The 20,827-nt window shown below is 39.1% G+C and overlaps 1 protein-coding gene across 4 annotated transcripts in view; it reads left to right on the forward strand.

The window, feature by feature from the left end:
* The window catches only part of Ac3 (Adenylate cyclase 3), a 145,336-nt gene that overhangs the window by 64,865 nt on the left and 59,644 nt on the right, over nt 1-20,827 (forward strand). For all 4 annotated transcript variants that reach the window (XM_065224423.1, XM_065224427.1, XM_065224426.1 and 1 more), the window contains 3 exons: nt 617-776; nt 1,024-1,173; nt 6,816-6,934. In XM_065224423.1, the coding sequence (XP_065080495.1) occupies nt 617-776; nt 1,024-1,173; nt 6,816-6,934 (429 nt within the window). The remainder of the gene's footprint in view (nt 1-616; nt 777-1,023; nt 1,174-6,815; nt 6,935-20,827) is intronic.

A 20,827-nucleotide genomic window follows, 5' to 3' on the forward strand; every position in this document is an offset into this window, starting at 1 on the left:
TTAGTTGCTTGTCCAACATTCAAAAACTTTTCAATTTTGACTTAGAGCCTTAGATTAGAAAACCTATACAGAACAATTTGGTTGAAATTTACAAATCGATTCGATTTCGGTGCAAAAGTTATTTGGCCTCCCAAGTAATATAAACCTCTATAAAACCATGATAAAACCAAAAATATTACTTGGGCTAGAGGTTTCCGCATACCTATACATAGTACTTGGCCTAAAATTTAAAGTTAATATCTTAATGGACAGAAGTCGAATCAATCACGTTATTCTACATAGTTTTTCCAATCAAAATCTAAAAATTGAGCAATTTTAGAATTTTTGACATGCAAATGAAAATCTTCAATCGGTTTCCCATACAAACTTTAAAGTTCTCCCGCAAATCCAGATCGTAACTAAATTCGTTCAAATTTGGCGCAGCTGTTGCGAACCTCAATACAGTTCGAAAGAGTATTAGGGAATTGTAGGGAGCTGTAAAGTTGACTCACCCTACTGGGTATATCTATTTTTATCCGATGTTATCCGTTTCTTTCTGATTACAGCCCCGATGTTCCATTTACTTTATTCTTGCTTGTCGCTCACACGGTTGTCCATAATTTATTTTCATTTTCAGAGATTCCCTCGGATGGGCTGTGGTCCTTAATTTTTTAGTATACGTTACCTTGCCGGTGCTGCTAAAGTATACCGGCATCCTGCTGGGACTGGGGTCATTCGCAACCTATATCAATGCCATCATTGGGCTGGCCAAAAAGGAAAACTATTTTTGGGAACAGGTAAGAGTGATGAAGTTTTGTTTGCAACTGTCTTCCTCCGCTTCTCATCCATCTCCTGCTTCCTTGACATTGGATCTAGAATTAGATTTTACCAAATTGATGGGGCTTAACCCATCACCGTTTTCAAGGCACAGAACGAAACCGATAGCTTGGGGTCGCACCACTGGATGTCAAAGTGGAATCAATTTAAAACCATGTCTGGATTAATTATAGTATTTTACTTGTCTCGTCCCTTTCCTTTCGACAGCAAGTTGCAAACGTTCTCCTGCTGGTGGCAGCAACGGCCATCGGTTTGCTGAACTACTTTCTGGCTGAAGCCAAACAACGAAGAGCTTTTCTCGAAGCAAAACAAGGCCTAGAGGTGAAGATGCTGATCGAGGAACAGTCAGCCGAGCAGGTAGGTTTCAAATCAATTCCATGTAAAATTCATAATCCTAGGCTAGAATTGATTGCTTTTATACAATTTTAATAACAGAAACCGGACGTATTTATCACTTATCTATTCTACTCAGGAGCAGTCTAAATTTAATGTTCTTCTGCAACAGGACGTTCTCACTTTTTCGAGCAGTTTACTCGAAATTGTTCATTGTGCATAGAATATTTAGATCCATATCTGGAGCACTGGTTTGGAAACAACCACTTTCCTTTCAGCGGCGTCGGTGGTGTAGTGATAAGCGTGATTACCTCTCACCCCAGCAGGCCTGGCTTCAATCCCGCCGGGATGTTCTGAGGCATAACATCTTTGATGAGGCCTTCCTTCGGAAGGGAAGTAAAGCCGTTGGTCCCCGGTTCATGAGTTGATGGCTCGATAATTAGGGTCCAGGTGTGGGAGCTGCCTCCCTGGCGTTGGTAGCATTGGTGCTCATCACGGATAACAAGATCTACGGAAAACAAATCAAGGAAAAAAAACACTTTCCTCTTGTGTCACATAGATAAATTTTCAAACTTTCTCGGCACTGATAGTTGCCATCATTTTCAATGCAGCAGCCCATAAATAATCAGAATTGATTCCTCCCGTATGCCAATAAATACATTCCATGTCGGAGGCGCCGGGTTTGATTGCCAGATCCTGTTAAGTAATTTTTCGGTAAAATGTTGTAGTCACTAACGTGTGCAAAAGGAGTGGTAAAAAACTCCTAAATTGGCTCCATAATTTTTTTCTCATTTGAGAGCTATCGTTGTATGCCATTAGGACGCATTAAATGGAAACACGCGACTTTTAGTGATCTAAAAGTAATGTACAGTGAGTTTACCCCCTGCCCTATGCTGAGCGCTCTAATAAGAGACTGTATATAAGAAATGGGTCACAATCGGTGCCGCACTGGCATCAGGTAGACTGGTACTCTTTGCTGATACTGTCTGAGCCAATACATGTCATGCGTTTATTGCTTCGCTTGGGGAAGCATCCGATGTACCGCTTGAGTAAGTGAGGGCACAGTGGAGCTTAGCTGCTAGCTACCGGACGGGTCGCAGTTTGCCGTTAACGAATGGCCATTGGTTATTGCGAATATAAAATAAGAAATCACGGACAAGTAGTAGGAGCTGTCTATGGATGTGACAGGACTTCCATGCCCGTCAACAAACCCGTAATCGCCTTTTTGGCATTACACTCAATAATGTTACGCGATTTTTACGCTTCTATTTTTGATTGTGTGATCTCAAATTGCTCCCAAATTTAAAGCAATTTTATTTCAGAAATTAAAAAAAATTGATTAAAAAATATGGTGGTACAGGTCGGACTCGATCATCTGGGGGTTCAATTATCCGAGGGTTCAATTATTCGAGGGTTCGATTATCCGGAACCATATTTTGTTCTGTTGTATTGGATTTGAGTAAGTAAAAACAAGAAGGAACAACCATTTATGCATTTTAGTTATTTTGAAGTGATATGCAAAGGTAAGATGACGAAACCATCCTGAGATAACCATATCATTCTATCCTGAGCTGGTCCCTCAACCATACCAGGTGACTCAGTGCATAGCTGAAAATTTGATTTGAATTGTTGCATAGTTGAAGATTTTTAGAATTAAACTTGATCAACCAGAGGCTTGTACAAAAAAAAAACTCTGATCACCTGATGGTATTTGAAATATTTTTGGAGCCACCTTTCATCACGAGAAAATAATATCAGAGCGATGTGATTTGAAATGATGATGAGTTTGAGATCTACAGTATAGTATAGTAGTACCTGAGCAACCTTAAGACGACTTTATGGAGATCTTAAAACACATCAAGGACTTTGGAATAATTTCTAAGCTGCTGAAATGAGATAAAATCTGAGAGATGCTATAGCGATTATGGAATACTTGGATATCTTTAGAGTGATACCAGATCAATCTGAAAGCTTGAAAAAACATCCTGTTTTTAAGTTGACCTCTTATCACTTGGTGTTTTTTAAATAATTTCCTACCAACCTAGAATCTTTAAGTAAATCTTGGTGGTTTGAATTGTAGGGCAGCTGAAGATCTTCAGAATAATACCTAATCAAACTGCAGTCATGAACAAATATTGAAGGACTTTTGAAGATGTCTGATCACTTGAAGGTTTTGGGAATAATTTCACCAGCAACCTGCTATTTGAGAGAATATCTGAGAGATGTGATATGAAATGTTGGGCAGATGAAGATTTTCAAAATCATATAAGATCAAGCTGAAGTCTTGAACAAATATCCTGAGACAATGACAGATAAAGATCTACAGAATGATACCTGATCAAGCTAGTCGAAGACAAATGTCATGAATATTTTTTGTGTTTTGTTTCTATTTCCAATACAAGCTTTAGAGCTCTCCAGAAATTTTGACCAGGTAATGATTGATAATAGTAATAATTCAGAGACAAGAAATTCACTTTATGGCTTTGGCATGTAACAGATGTGATCCAATGTGTGAAGTGTACGATTCGCTGCTGTTGTGTAACTTATATAATTAATTAGACGAAACACTTACGTTACGTACGGCAAACATACTTTTGAATATAAAAACCAATAATTGATCCATAAAATATTGGAAAACGTTCCATAAAAAAACATCAAATGATCCATAAAAAATCGGAGAAAATTCTTCAAAAAGTGTGAATGATCCATAAAAAAATATCAATATGATCCATATTTTATGTAAAATTTAGCTTCACAATTGTACAAATGTACCGCTAAATTTCTTAAGAATGAGCATTGAAATTGTACGAATTACCCATAAACATGTTGCAATTGATCCCTATTGAAAATCAAGTTTGCGCACTTAAAAATATAGCCATGTTCGGATTAAGCTAATATAAAGTCGAAACCAATCATAATGCTTATAATAAAACCTATTTCAGCTTCAAGCTGTCCAAAACGAGACTGCTCTGAGGAAGTTGCTTTCATTAATCCATTCTACATTCTTGAAGAACAACATCGGATATGTATAATCTCAAAATGTCAGAAGGATCAACACCACCGTTGAGTGAAGAACAGAGCAGCGATCGAAACTGTACGCTTTATGAAGGCCATGACCACGCAGATGATATGGTCCAGTGTGATCTCTGCGATTTCTGGACCTGGTAAGACAACAGCTGTAAATGAGGTTCCGTAGACGTGCTCGAAGTGCACAAATATGCTAAAGGTGCCGAATAGAACCAAGAAGTCTGTCCCAAAGAAACCACCTAGCAGAAAGAATAGTGCGAGGAGTGATGCCGGATCCGAATCTGGAAAAGGAAGTACCAATGAGGTCAAACTGGAGGAATCCCTAGACCAGTTGCAACAGGAGAAAAGCGCAAAGGAGAAAGCGCTGGAGGAAGAGAAATTCCTCAATGAAAAGCGATAGGAGGCTGCGCGGGAGTTTTTTTTTTTCAAACTGAGAGTTATCTTCCGTCACTTTCAACAAAGATTTGGCTAGATTTAGGATTCAATTATTATTTTAGTTAAGAACGCAAACGATGTAGAATGAGCTACTTACTACTTACTTAGGGTAAATCAAGTATATAGCGTTTAGAATCAAATTGTAGTATCTAGATTAAGCAAATATAGAACTGTGAATTCACAGTTCCGTTGAACCAAACCTGACGTCTGTCATTTCTGACAGTGACCGTTACCGTAGCTCTCCAAATCTCCCACTGTGTTGTCGCTGGGCTTAGCGGTACAGGGTTATTCCGATATTCCAAATAGCCATGATGCATAAATTTCACGTTTTGGACACTATATTATTAATTTTGATCCATAAACCATGAAAAATTGCTGTATTACTGCGTTACTACTTTGATTTGTCGTGTTTTTTTAGGCAGAGGTCAATCGTCTATAATTAGCTTCCAAAAGAAGCTGCTATAATAATCTTCTTAAGAAAATATGAAAAATAAATGTTAAATTTAAGGATCATACCTAGGAAAAGTGTTCCAGTTATTGGTAGACGCTCTTATTATGGTGTGTTCCAATTATAGTCGATGGGATATACATATGTTTTTCATGTTTTGGACCCTTTTTTTATTTGAAAATTGCTACATTACTGCGTAGCTACTCAGGTTTACTGTTCTTCCCCTTTTTGTTGTTGTCCGAAGAGTGGAACGATGGGCGAGCGTCTAGAATAAGCTTCTTAAAGAAGTTTCTAAATAAAACTTCCATAGGATGCTTCTTACGAATATAATTATAGAATCTTCTTTTGGAAGCTAGACCCTTGCCCGTCGCATTGCACATCTACCTAAAATACACGGGCAGGATAGTGAATCTAAGTAGATAATCAGTGGAGCAATTTTTTAAGGTTTATAGATCAACATTTAAAAAATAATGTCCTAAACATTAATTCTTATTTATAAATCATGTCTATATTTTTAAGTGCGCAAACTTGATTTTTTATGAATCACTTTCTTTAGTTTAAGGTTCATTGCTGAATGTATTATGGACGCAATATGTTTATGGGTAATTCGTACAATTTCAATGCTCATTATTTAGAAATTTAGCAGTACATTTTTACAATTGTGTTACTAAATTTCACATAAAATATTGATAATATTGATATTTTTTATGGATCATCCACACTTTTTAAGGGATTTTCTCTGATGTTTTATGGATCATTTGGATGTTTTTAATGGAATGTTTTTCATTATTTTATGGATTGTTTTAACAATTCTAAAGGTGCATACTTGGGGCCGCCGTTACGTACCTATAGGGGAAGTACACCAGTTATGGCAATACCTAAAATTTGCTCCAGTTTTGGCATATGCCAGTGATATGTGATTTAAATTAGTAGGGCCAATAGCTGGTAACAATGGGTATCTGGGATTATGCATACGCCATTATTGGATCGCTTACCCTAGTTTTCAAACACAAATCTAAATATATAACAAATATATATAAAAATTAATGTCTGTCTATCTGTCTGTCTGTCTGTCTTATAGACTCGGAAACTACTGAACCGATAGGCGTGAAAATTTATATGCAGGGTTTTTTGGGGCAGGGAAAGGTTTTTTTGATGGTTCGAGACCCCTCTCTTCTTTGTAAAGGAGGCTCCCATACAAGTGAAACAGAAATTTCTGCATAACTCGAGAACTAATCAAACAAATGGAACCAAATTTGACATAAAGAGGTCATATGAGGCAGCCCCTTAGATAAGCATGTTTTTTTTTTCAATTGGCGCATAAACTCAAGCTTATATTGAATCCCGAGCAAGGCCGGGCACACTCAGTTAGTAAGCGATACAAGTTTCGTTCAAACTTATAACGACATTATAAATGTTCTGGAGGCCTTGCACAGCGCCATTCCGTTCTCATTTGCTCAGCTTCAATTCGCGGAAGTGGATGCAGACTAAGCTAAATTGCATGTCCATCATTGCTTTTGATTTAAACTCCCTCCTCCAAAGAAAGCTGATTCAACTCCGGTTTATTTCACTTCCATTAACGTTACTATGATAATCCATCACACGCTGCGATTACTCTCCGCTACCACCGGAAAATTGATTCATCAAACAAGACTAAATTACCGCACCACCCATATCCAGCCAAACCAACCCGGTCGCACAATTATATCCATTCATTTTTGTCTACTTGCTTCTTTTCTTCTCTCATCCTTTCCAGGAACGCCTGCTGCTGTCGGTGCTGCCCGAGCACGTCGCGGTAAAAATGCGACAAGATCTAGGATCAACAAACTCGGAGCAATTCAAGAAAATCTACATGAGTCGCCACGAAAACGTAAGGTAAGCTTAATAAACCGAAGCTCAAATCGAAAGTAAAAAAAAATACGTGAAAATAATGGATATAGCTCTCCAGCAAGCAAAGACGCTCAACGACGACGGGTCGAACTCTTATCGTATTTGAAGAATCTTTCGGCATACCGCCGGGAATCCGAGAGATGGGGAGGTGAGGTGGGTAAATTTGTTTTCACAGGTATTATCAGCCCGTTTGCTGTGCTGCCCACAGGTGTGGTAGTCATTTTCACTGGATTTAGGAAATTCTCCGAATATAGATGGAGTTTCGCTTTTTGACAGTGAACGATCATTTTCCATCGAATAAATGAATGAGAAATCACAACCTGGAGCGTGTGATGTGAACTTATAAATGGATTTGCCATTCGGGGAATTGTCGCTACAAGGTTAAATCTTTCTTTACTCTGTCTATCACATGACCTTTATTTCGCGAAGTCAATGAGCACAATCGTTTGCTAAATGATGGCAAAGTTCAAAAATCACGTTCCTGTTGATTGTCAAAGGTCACAAACAAACTTGTTGCTTATAGTACGTTCCGACAGAGTTATAAGGTGTTATAGCGCTATCTTGATGGTGGTTTCTGTGTTGCGATTCAGTCTGGCCAGCACTTTAGCGTTTGTGTCATGTTGGAACAGGACAGCATCCGGTTAGTTGCAGATCATTTGATTCAAAAACATCAAAGTCACGACGTTTCGTAATTTTTTTTAATTTTAAGACGGCAGTCTTCAACCTTTGCGGGGACAAACTGAAATGCTACAAATTGTTTGAATTGTTTACCGAATTAGAGCGCCACGATCGGAACCAAAGTTCTGGTTGTACTTGTCACGAATCTCTCGTGATGTCACCACCGGTCAAGTACGAGATCTTGCAATGAACGCCTAGCTACAGAAGATGTCGAGGTCGTCCGTCTGGTGGCAAAAGGAAAGGATGTAAATACCATGACGTTCATTTCCTTCAAAATCGGATTTAACCCGGACCTCAAGTCAAGAGCCCTCTCAACATCAACCTGGCCCAAGGGTGTCTCCTATTCCGCGAATTTAAGGACAACACCAAAGTAAATTTTTGGAAGCCTGAATGTACGCCAAAAGCCCCTCCTTCATCGGACGTCGATTCCCCCAGTGGACCAGATCCGGAAGAAACCGCCGTTGACTTTATGGAAGCTCCTGAACCCCCCACCACCTGTACGACACAGCAATCGTCTCGCCAAGTTCAAGCGGCAGTCCGTAGGAACGATAAACAAGTGTCATCTGATGTCTTGCTGTATTATCAAAACCTGGGTGGAATCACCCTGGCAGAGTACCAGCTTGCATGCAGTGATGCCTGCTACGATATCTACGCTTTTACCGAAACTTGGCTCAATGGCAATACATTATCATGTCAGTTGTTCGACCGTACATACACCGTTTTCCGCCAAGACCGGTCGCCATCCAACAGCAGTAAAAACACTGTCGGTGGTGTTCTTTTAGCCGTTCGTTCCTGCTACAACCCACGATTACTATCACCTCCTGAAAATTCGTCTGTTGAACAATTGTGGGTCTCAATTACTTCTCGTGACTCTACCCTTTACATATGCGTGGTGTACATTCCTCCGGATCGTGTAAACGACGGCACTCTCATCGAAAAGCACCTGCTGTCACTCGATTGGATTGTTTCGAACATGGGCGCCAATGACAACTTAATCATCCTGGGAGACTTAAACCGACGCGACGTCTGTTGGAAGCGCAATGCTCGTGGATTTCACTTTCCTTGTGCATCCTGTTCGTCGATTGGTCAAGCATCATGTAATTTGCTGGATGCCTATTGCACTGCAAGACTCGGACAGATGAATGGAATTCCAAACCATAACAACCGCATGCTCGATTTCTGTTTCGTAAGTGATGAGATGTGCACTGATTGTTCCATCATATCAGCCCCCTCCGCGCTTGAACTGTAGACATCATCCTCCTCTGCTGGTGAGCATAAAGCTCAACGTTCATCGTAATTTCAAATACACTGTGGAGAGCGTCTTCTATAGCTTTGACGAAGCCAACTTCAGCGAAATGAATGATTTTCTCTCAAATGTCGACTGGGAAGAGGCACTGCGTGACTGTGATTCTAACCTCACGGCATCGACGACATCCAACATTCTTTTGTACGCAATCGATCAATTCGTACCTAAGCGAATTAGTCGCGAACCTGTTAAACCTGCCTGGTCGAATTCAGAGCTTAAGCGATTGAAAAAATTTAAAAGGGCTGCTCTTCGTAAGCACAGCAAATACCAAACCGATTCCACGAAAGCATGTTATTCTAAAGCGAACACGGATTACAAGCGACTCAACAACCAACTGTACCATGCAGCTTCAGCGTCGTCTGAAATCAAATCCTAAGAACTTTTGGCGTCATGTGAATGCCCAAAGAAAGGAAAGTGGACTACCCTCAAGTATCATAAGACGGCGTAGTGAAAGTGGACTCCATCGTGGGTATTGCCGACTTGTTTCGCACACAATTCAGCAGTGTTTTCAACGACGAACGACTCAGCACTCAGAATGTAATTGCTGCGTCTAGTAACGTCTCTCCCTCAACCTTCTCCAGCCATCCGTTTTCTATCACCAGCGAAATGATTATTTCATCCGGGAAGCAGCTAAAAACTTCAACGGGTTCAGGTCCAGATGGCGTACCGTCGTTAGTCCTCAAACGCTGCCTGACTGCTCTCGCAATACCTCTAGCCAACGTTTTCAATCTCTCCTTGATATCTGGGGTTTTCCTAGCTTGCTGGAAAGAGTCTTTTGTGTTCCCAATCCACAAGAAAAGCTGCAAAAGGACTGTTTCAAACTACCGTAGAATAGCTTCGTTAAGTGCTACCTCCAATCTTTTTGAGTTGATTATACTCGAAAAATTGGTTCAAAGTTTTGCACACTGTATTTCGACGGATCAGCATGGCTTCATGCCTAAGCGTTCCAAGACGACCAATTTAGTTACGTTCACTTCGTTCATCATTCATGAAGTAAAACGTGGCCATCAAGTAGATGTCATCTACACAGACCTCTCCGCAGCGTTTGACAAAATGAACCATGACATTGCGTTGGCTAAATACGACAGGATAGGTGTTCACGATGGTCTGCTTACTTGGCTTTACTCCTACCTGACTGGTCGAAACATGTCTGTCAAGATTGGTGACTATTAGCGAATTTGTTTATTATCGGGGTTAACACCAGTTCCAACCCAGTGCGAAACCGAACTTTTTGTCAGTGTGAACCTCAACCTGAGCTAGGTTTTAAAAACAAACGAGCAATCTGACGTTTGTCAGAAAACAAGCAGACCCAATCTTGATACCCGATCCAGGTTGGAACTGAATAATAAACGAATTCGCTATATGTTTCTTCATCCTTCCCCGCGACATCCGGCGTTCCCCAAGGTAGCTATCTTGGGCCATTTCTGTTTCTGTTGTACATGAATGACGTCCATACCATCCTGAAATGCCTTAAACTATCGTATGCCCGAGCAAAGTAAAATAATAACCTAATATCATCTTGAAAACAAGTCTTGTTATTCCAGAGATCATTTTGTTTTCAGTTGTTATCACGTAACTAATTTAGTCATCAACATCGACTAATTTTGTTATCAGTTGTTATCCTGAAATAATATGAAATGATGCAAGGCTACTTTAAAACTTCAAATATTATTAGCACGGTAAGAAAAAACACACTGTCAAGCATGTTATATGTTATCTCCGTAAGGCTTTAATACCAATACCAATAATTTGAAATTTGTTGAAAATATTTGCATGGATCACAGGATGTGCTATCAAGATGTTTTCAATGATAACTAAATCAGTTATTTTTGTGATATCCACGGAGTATTTTTTTGCTATAATTTGTGTTATGTTGGCTGCTTACTCAACCACAATGATAAAATTTTCAGTTATCAAATCTTAATAACCAGGTATCAGAACTTGTTATCAATTTGGTATAATCCTTTGCTCGAGGACTTGACACTCTACTTCGTGATAAAAGAACCTAGTGATGCCGTTTTCTTGCAGCAACAATTGGAAGTCTTTGCTGAGTGGTGTCGTATTAATCGCATGTCACTGAATGTCTCGAAATGCTCTGTAATTTCCTTTGGCCGCAAGCGTTCGCTTCTTCACCATGACTACACCCTGACGGGCATAACTTTGAAACGTGAATCGACTAGCAAGGATCTGGGAATACTGATCGACTCCAAGCTCAGCTTCAAGGATCATGTGGCATACGTAGTATCCAAAGCTTCATCACAACTCGGGTTCATATTCCACTTCGCAAAAAAAAAAAAAAATCAAAAATGTATACTGCCTAAAAGCATTATGCTGTTCGTTGGTGCGACCTATTTTGGAGTATTCACGGTCGTGTGGTCTCCATACTACCAAAATGAAACCATGCGTATTGATGCTATTCAATGGAAGTTCATCCGGTATGCTTTAAGGCATTTTCGCTGGAATGGCCCTAGAAATCTGCCTAGCTATGAAAGCCGTTGTATGCTTATCAACTTAAAGCTTTTGGATACGAGACCTAACGTAGAAATGGCGAGCTTCGTCGGTGATCTTCTTCAGGGAAACATTGACTGTTCTACACTGCTGAGTAGTATCGACATCAATACCCGCCGCCGTAATCTACGGTCGTATGCTTTCCTGAACAACCGCCTCTCACAATCCAACTACGGATGGAATGAGCCCATACGGAGGATGTGTCGCATCTATTACGGATGCTACAATGTATTTGACTTCAATGTTTCCCGTTTTAGAAATAAGTGCAATTTCAAGAGTATTTTATGTTAATTTGTCTAGAATAAGTAAACTGTCATTGGGGTGAATATTTTACCTGTTGATCATAAAGGGTGATACGGTCAAAATTTGGTCAATATCAACTTGATGTATTTCTTTCAATTTTGCATTTAAAAAACCTGAACACCCCTCATTTTGAAGGTGTGTGTGTGTGTGTAGAATGTTGCTCCTATTTTGATTTTGGAATTCACTCTTCAGTTGTCAAAATGCCGTCCAAGCAAGAAGAGCAGCGTATCAAAATTTTGCTCGCGCATCGCGAAAATCCGAGCTACTCGCACGCAAAGTTGGCAAAATCGCTAAAAGTTGCCAAATCAACCGTTACAAATGTAATTAAAGTGTTTGGGGAACGTTTGTCGACAGCCAGGAAGTCTGGATCGGGGGGAAATCGAAAACCGGAAGCCGCTGAGACGACAAAGAGAGTTGCCGGTAGTTTCAAGCGAAACCCTAACCTCTCTCTCCGAGATGCCGCAAATAAGCTGGGTGTATCGTCTACAACCGTGCATCGAGCCAAAAAACGAGCCGGACTATCGACTTACAAGAAGGTAGTGACTCCAAATCGCGATGATAAACAAAATACGACGGCCAAAGCGCGATCCCGGAGGCTGTACACGACGATGCTGACGAAGTTTGACTGCGTGGTAATGGACGACGAAACCTACGTCAAAGTCGACTACAAGCAGCTTCCGGGACAGGAGTTTTATACGGCAAAAGGAAGGGGAAAGGTAGCAGATGTTTTCAAGCACATGAAACTGTCAAAGTTCGCAAAGAAATATCTGGTTTGGCAAGCCATCTGTACCTGTGGCTTGAAAAGCAGCATTTTCATAGCTTCCGGGACTGTTAACCAAGAAATTTACGTGAAAGAGTGTTTGAATAAACGTCTGCTGCCTTTCCTGAAGAAACACGGTTGTTCCGTACTGTTTTGGCCGGATTTGGCATCTTGCCATTACGGTAAAAAGGCCATGGAGTGGTACGCCGCCAACAACGTGCAGGTGGTTCCCAAGGACAAGAACCCTCCCAACACGCCAGAGCTCCGCCCAATTGAGAAATACTGGGCGATTGTCAAGCGGAAGCTAAAGAAGACCAAAAAACTGCTAAGGGCGAGCAGCAGTTCAAGGCAAACTGGCTTTCTGCGGCGAAGAAGGTGGACAAGGTGGCTGTACAAAATCTGATGGCAGGGGTCAAGCGTAAGGCCCGGAAATTCGGATTTGGAAAAGCGGAAGCCTAACTGAATATTTTTCCTGAATTTTATACTAATTGAACTTGAAAAAGAAATTTAATTTGATTTTTTTAAATAAACGATTTCACCGATTTACACGCGTTTTTCCTTGACCAAATTTTGACCGTATCACCCTTTAACATAAATAAATAAATAAATAAATTAAGAGATGAACCAGCCAGCAGGAGAAAATTCTCTATAATAAAGAGTTTAAAAAATTAACTCTGAAACATAGCATTATCTAGCCATGATGTCTTTATAATAATTTTTACTATGACATCATGTTCTTCATTTTCTTCATAGAATTTCAAGCTTATTGCTCATGGCATATTAGCTTATTGCATGCTCTTAACTTAGTGTTCGAGATGCACTTCCCCAGTTATTAATTGAGAGCTTTCGATGCCTGTACCATTTTTGCATTAGTATGGTTGTGTGGAAAGTCCAATCATACTGTATGCCCAGGGAATGAATTGAAAAGTTGTACCAACAGAAAATTCAAAAGTAGCAATAGAAATCATAAATTTGAGTAAATTGTTGAACAATTCATAATTAATTGGACAATTTTAAATCAAAAATTTCAATTTAAGTGCCAAAAAAACTTTAAAAAATTTCCCAAAAATTAGCTTTTTATATTAGAATTTTTTTTTATTGGTGATTTTTTTTTAGGGCTCATTTTAATGTTTGTATTGCCACTTTAAGATTTTGAATTGGAAATTTATCAATTATTAATGGAATATTGCTCAAACATATGTTGTCTATTGCCATCTTCTAATTTTCTGATGTAACTTTTTAATTTATTATGCTTTTTTGCGGTTTTTTCGACGAAAACCATATTTTCTTTTGTAACTTTTTAATTTTCAATTGCTACTTTCTACGACTCTATCGCTAATTTTCATCAGTTTATTGCTCCTGAGGAAGCAGGTTTATCGGTAATTTCAAATAAAACTATGGGAGTTTTCGCTTCCTGGGTGTTTTTAGGCTGCCTAAATTAGTTCTACTTTTCAATTTTACAGACAAATTGGAGTCATTTACAGGAAAATGTCATCGGGAAACACTTCTTCCAAATATCGAAGGCATGGATTTTTCTTATTTATTAGAAGGACTTTTACGGCCTAGAATCACTTATAAGTGCCAAATTGTATTTTCACCAATTTTGAGATAACAACGTTATCCACTATCAACTAGCATCTACTTTCATATTATGTGATAAGACTACGTACTTTGATCGTGAACAATGTGTTAACAACATCAGTTTGTCAGTTTGTCCCACCAAGCAAAGTAATCACATAGACGACAAAAGTGACGTAGGCCTTTCGGGGACAAAGAATTAATTGTAATAGCTTCTTGTAACCGATAATGAACGATTGTCGGCCGTAGTTTGTTGTGATGTATGGCTTTAGAGCAACCGTTTTTGCTTACTGAGCAGAAGTTAGAACCCAAGCACCTTACGCTACTGAGCGTAATGAAATTCGGTTAAAATTATGAGTACAAAAGCTATCAGTATGAAGGTGTCAGGGCAAGATTAGAGCAAAATTTCAGTATATGAATTTTAAAAAAAAATTCCAGGATTTAAGTTAAAATCTAACATCTAGATATATTTTCTTCAACTTAAATGATGGTTTAGCCTAGGAGTACAAGACATTGACATTATATCACAAGCTTACTCCTACTCTCAACGTGATGTTCTTTGAAGCACTTCCAAAGCTATTCAGAGGAGTTGGTTGGAAATGCTAAAATGAAGCTTTAGTGTGATGATTTATTAGCTAGAGAATGATCTTTAGAAGAGGGTAGGTGGATAGTTCCGTTAGAGTACGGCAGTATGAAAATTTAATAGAAGTTGAAAATGAGCGAAGGGCCATTAATGCGACAGTTTTTCAAGATAGACGGTTTTTATGCCAACCAATGCTTGAATTAGTATATTTTATGGCAAGCTCTTATATAATCTATGCCCACGGAAGTCTAGTGTAGTTCCGACACGTGAAATGTTCTAGATCGGACCGGGCATCGAACCCACGCATCGTCTTCAGTCCCTTAAATGATGAACATATAGCTCCTAAATAACTTAATGAAAAATTATCATCACCACCGAGACAATTGCACACGAAACAGGAAACAAAAAGTACCAAATAACACAATTATCTTCCTATCTCATAAAAATAAAATGAGATTTTCAGACATTTTCTCTGTAACATTTCCGAAACGGAAGCAAACTTTTTCTGTCTCTCCGCAGCTATATCTAGCCTGCCAGGCTGTAGTTACCTTTAAGCGTCTGGAAAAACAAGATTTCATCTCTATTTCACCTTGCATCGTTATACCCTCGACATATCAAAGTTACAGGCTCCGGAACTGCGACGTCTGAATACCCGGTTTTTATGCTTCCAAAAAGCATAAAAAACACGCCGTCTGTGAGAAAAAATACCAAATTTCCCCGAAGGCAATCCCGTGGCATTTTGTGTAGCATCTGTTTTCCGAAGGAAACACCATCCTGGCCTATTAACTTTCAGGGCCGATACCTCGCACGTGCTTCCCACCCGCACCCGAAGGACTGAGGTGCTGAGCTCGGCTTCTAGACGAACCTTATCCTAATTATTTCCTAGGAAAATTTTAACAACCTTCCTTTTCGAGTCTTTTATTTTTTGCGTGGGAATGCTAAATGGGTTGGAATGCTGGTACCTGTCTCTCCCGTGTATAAATATAATGGATGAATTCGAGTAAAGGTTGACTTCCCAGAAAGGGAAAGGCTGACTCATGACACCGAAATTACGATCGCATTTTTCGGAGTTGTGAAATGTTTCACCATAGAATAAACTTTGTTGATCGAATTCATGACTGCTTGATTTATAGAATGTGATGAACTGATTTTGCACAGGAAGCTAATGATAGGACTATTGAACCTATAAACCGTGTATCTCCAAAATATGCAGCAAATGTCAAATAATAATCACATTGCTCATGTATTGCAATCAGAGTATTTTTCTCGTCATAACAAGAATTCCCGGAATGCCATGTTTTCATATGCAACCTTTCATCTTCGTGACAGAAATGAATATTCTCCGTTCATGCAATCTAGCACATTGTAGATTTCTGGGAAAACATTCTGATCGTTCGAATTGAATTTTCGTCTGGAATTGAAAAAATGAACCCCATTTAGCTATGATGCTGCGGTGATACCAACGGCTGGAAAATACCTATATATGAAAAAAAATCCATTATGTATAAAAAACGATTCCAGTAAAAAATAACCGATGCTGGAAAGGCGGGAAAATTAATGGAAATTCAATATCGTTTATCTGCTCTCGCCGGGTGCTCGGTGATGGTGGATTGGTAGAGCGAACGCGTTTCGAGGAAAACGGATAATGCTTTAGTCAGCAGCTATATCACATCAGTATCTCGCCTTTCTTGGTCACCAGCGTTTGGTTGCGGGATCGACCCTCCCACGGGGGCTTAGTCTTCTTTATTCTTCGATTCATGTCTCCATACGGCTACTAAATGGTGGGTTTCGTTCCTATCGCTGGGAAAATGAATCTAATTTAGATAGTGGGATTAGACACATGCCCACTATGGCAAGAAGTTTTACTCAATTTATGAGCTGTTTTGACGTTCATGGGGCGATTGGGTTAGATAATTGATTGAAAGTGCTAATGATAATAGTGAACATAAAATTCAAACGACTAACACACCAGTAAGGAAACTAAATGCGTGATTATGATACGAACAGACTTTTGAGTGTCACAGTATGTACTCGTCAGTAATTCATGCTGTTTGATTTCGTTTGAAATTACGACACATTTGGAATTTATATGAAGAAGAATGTATGTCTCTATTTATTGCTATGACAAAGAACATCAAGTCTGATTTTGTTACAGTCAGTTTGATAGTAAATCATACAAATATTTAAATTCATAATATTTCAAAATTAAGTTAAATGACGATTACATATGCACCTGTTTACAATATACATGTCATTTTAATGTCTTTAATGACCTGTTGCATATTGTCATAGCAACCATTTATTAGATTTCGGTAGCATTTCGAAATCATGAATCAAAGTTAGAGCGGCGTTAGATAAATTGAAACGAAAAACTTTTATAGTATATGCCAAAATCTCCATGTAGACACTTTAAACCTCTAGCACGACCCCTAAGCCTGCAATAATCCTTACCTTTATTTTTAAAAAGTCAATTTTTTTGTTAAAAATCAAAAATGCGAGACATGAATGATTTTTTTGTTTAACTTCTTGGTCCATTCATTCGAGAAAAATGAATATAATTTGTGAAATCGCTCAATTCTATACAAAACCTAAAGCGCTTCATCGCTACGACGGATTTAAAAGAATAACCCTGCCTGCAATAATCCTTGCCATAATTTGTACAAAGCCATTGAAACGTTTTCTTCCATTTAATCCCACTTAATTAATTTTGGCTTCCATGACAGATACGTTTTTCGACTACAATGTGCAGTCTTCATCAGTTTCATTCCCTCTAAAGACTTATCAAACTCATCCCATAGGTAAAAATGTCAAGATCACAGGTATAAAAATGAAACTACAACGTGTAGAACCAGAATCTACCTAGCTAATAATATCCAAAGATTTAAGTAAAGCAAAGGAGAAAAATCTATACAACTCTTCAATAAGGAAAATTCCCAAAGGTTTGTAGCCATCATAATGAAGTAATAAAATTGGGTTCTGAGTGGAATTCTTAAATAAAACATAAAAAATGTTATCTTCCATTTAATTCCACTTAATTAATTTTGGTATCCATGACAGATACGTATTTCAGCTACAATGTGCAGTCTTCATCAGTTTCATTCCCAATCAGTCCACTTTCCTGAATTTGTAGTGTAATACGCATAATTTTAGCACTTGAAAACAGGCGGCTACGGTTTCTCAGCAGCGCTTGCTTCCTCTCCACTGTTCTACTCGGCGTCCGGGAACGTCACATCCTTCTTCCAGGACCTCAACCGCTTCCTCGTTTGGCGATGCACCTCCAGTCACTACAGCAGCGTATTTACGTACTGGTCTCTGCCTAATTCCGTTGTTTGGTTGTCTTCTTCCTTTTGTTGTTGAACTGGCCGCTTGTGGCAGGAATTCATCCGATGCCCATCCGTCCCCCTCTCCCAAAGGTTTGTTTCCTTGGTAGAATATGTTCCCTTATGGATTGGAGGAATGCAGCTATAGTGATTTTCCATCGGCATAATGAAAAAATAATTCTCCTCGGTTGTATAGCAAACAATGAAGCATCGAATCCTCTGATTTGAACTTGATGAACATAGGTTTTTGCTCCGCGCGAGATGCAGTGATCATCTGAGTGACATCCGCATCCAGCGATTTCACGAAATTCGCAATGTCTTCCATTGATGGTTTCACCGAGCCTTGTGGGAAGCTGAATATTTATTATCGTCAGTTTTATTTCCAACGACATCTTCACTAGTTGTTTGTTTACATCAGGGTAACAGCTAAATCGAACAATGAGCAAGCACGGCAACAATGAGTTGTTATCGAAAAACAGACTATTGCGTGAGTCGCACCGAACAAAAAATACACAGCTGCTTGTGTCAACAGCTACGAGCGAATGGCTCAGGCTAGTTCATCACAGTAGAAGTTTATTGAACTTAATAGAATTTAAGAAAATTTTGTTAAAGTTCAGTGAACATTATAGAAGATCAGCTAAATTTGTAGACATTCAGTGAACTCCATAGGAGTACTGAGAACTGCACCGAAGTTCAGTGAATTTTGTAAAGCATCAGACTTTGTTATAAAATAGCAAGACTTTAGTGAATTTTGTAAAAAAAAAACAATGAAAGGAAATTCAGGAAATTTCGTTAAACTTTAAACAGGAAATGTAGAAGTTTAGGAATCAAAATAGAAATTCAGAAAACTTGATACATTGAGGCTAGAAGAGCCTTACTCTGGTTCGACCAAGATTCCCGGATAACTAGTTCAGTAGCACGAGACCCCTAAAGTGAATCACAGGGCCGGCATGCTACTGGGTAATTCGGAGGAGTACGTGGAACAAAGTGTGCAGAAACTGTGGAATTTCTTAATTGACTTAATATGGAACAAAAGGAAAGATAAAACGTGTGGGTTGCAAATGTATGTCAACATATTTAATATGGAACTGAATTGGGTGTATGCAAAGTTTAATGCGTTATTGCGGGGTGTATGGTGTGATTTCTGCTGCTTTGGTACGTACCGGGGGTGAAGCTGTTGCACGACGGCGAGTGCTCGCGGATAGTGGTTGATCGGCGTTGTTGATTGACCGCGATGACGATTCCGTGGCTTCGATTGTTTCGTCACGATGGCGACTGACGACTTGATTAATGTTGAATGGTGGATCTTAGGCTTGGGTTGGCGCGTTGCAATGGCAGTTCGCAACCAGCTAATGCAGCAATACCTGTGCCGCTGCTGAAGTAATCTTTTTCAGGGTCAACGGCGTCCTCCTTCATTGACGAGATCGGTGAACCACGGACGAGACCGTATTGGCCACACCGAGAAGTAATTCCTCCTTAATGATTGGGACTTTGTTCGAGGAAACTCCCACTTAGCGGGTTCTAAGCCTGAGAGTAGAAGGTCCTTGACGATTCGACCATGACAGCCCTGACTGACTTGGCCGGAATGTGTCGATCGTGCGCAAATAATCTCTGAACGAGAATCACAGCCAATAGGTCGTACACAGCAAAAAAATAATTTTGATATCACATCAAAGTGGATGCACTACAATCATGTCAAAAATTTCATGTAATTTTTATGACCACATAAATAAACAAATGCAGTAAAAGCAGCGTAATGTCAGTTCATGCATTGTATTAATGATAATTTTGTCCTTTTTAGCAAGTAATATTACACCATATTTTCGACATGATTGTAGTGCATCCACTTTGACGTGATATCAAAATTATTTTTTTGCTGTGTATTAATAAAAGCGTTTACTTTACTTTTCCCGTAAGAAAAGCACGGGAAAGTAAAGTAAACTCTTTTTATTCATACGGCCCAATGACGCAGTTTCTTCAGACTAGTTACCTGAACAAACAGCAGCAACAGAAGAAGTCGTTCACTGCACTTATGGTAACTTTTCTACACTTACTCACGTCTTGGTGGCACGTACGCCGGATTACTTATGAGCAATGGTCGACTATCCCAGTTATCAGCCGGCCCACCTTTTCCAATCCATTTTCTATTCGCTCCTTATTGTCTCCATTTTTCTTCTTTGTGGTTTATCACCACTCATCCATATCCATCTCCTTATTCCATGCAGTTCCTACCACAGTTGTTTTTTATACACCCTTTCGGTCTTGTTTCACCCGAACGACCCAATTTAGTTTATAAATGTACATCAATTTCTCACTAATCTTACTAACAAAAAACTTAAAACTCAAAGGTTACAAGATATTGGAAACGCCGTAGAGCTTCAAAGAACTTAGTAAAAATTCAAGGAACTTAAAAAATTCCCACAGCTAAATGTCTTGAAAACTATACAGCGAATAAATGGAATATTTGTACCTAGACTTAGACTTTGCTTCATACAAGTTCAGGGAACATTATTTAATTTCACGAAACCACAGAGATCTTTGTAGTTGTGCAGCGAACTTAGAAGCAGTTCGAGAATCTTCATAAGACATAAAAAGATGCAGGTAATTTCGTAAAAGTTCTTCAAACTTTGAAAAACTTCGTCATACTGATTAGAAGCTCATTAAACTTCATAGAAGCTTAGGCATTTTTGAAATAGTTCAGATAACTTCTTAGGACTTCAGGGAAAGTCGTATCATTTTTTTTCAGAGATCTTACTCTTTCTGAACTTCCCGGAATAATCTTAAGCTTTCTGAACATCCTGGAAGTTTGGGAAAATTCCTTTTAATTTCAGAGATCTACCCA

This window comes from Ochlerotatus camptorhynchus, unplaced genomic scaffold (genome assembly GCF_037179485.1).
Source record: "Ochlerotatus camptorhynchus isolate MF236.1 unplaced genomic scaffold, CSIRO-AGI_Acam_v1.1 ptg000211l, whole genome shotgun sequence".
Classification (NCBI taxonomy): Eukaryota; Metazoa; Arthropoda; class Insecta; order Diptera; family Culicidae; genus Ochlerotatus; species Ochlerotatus camptorhynchus.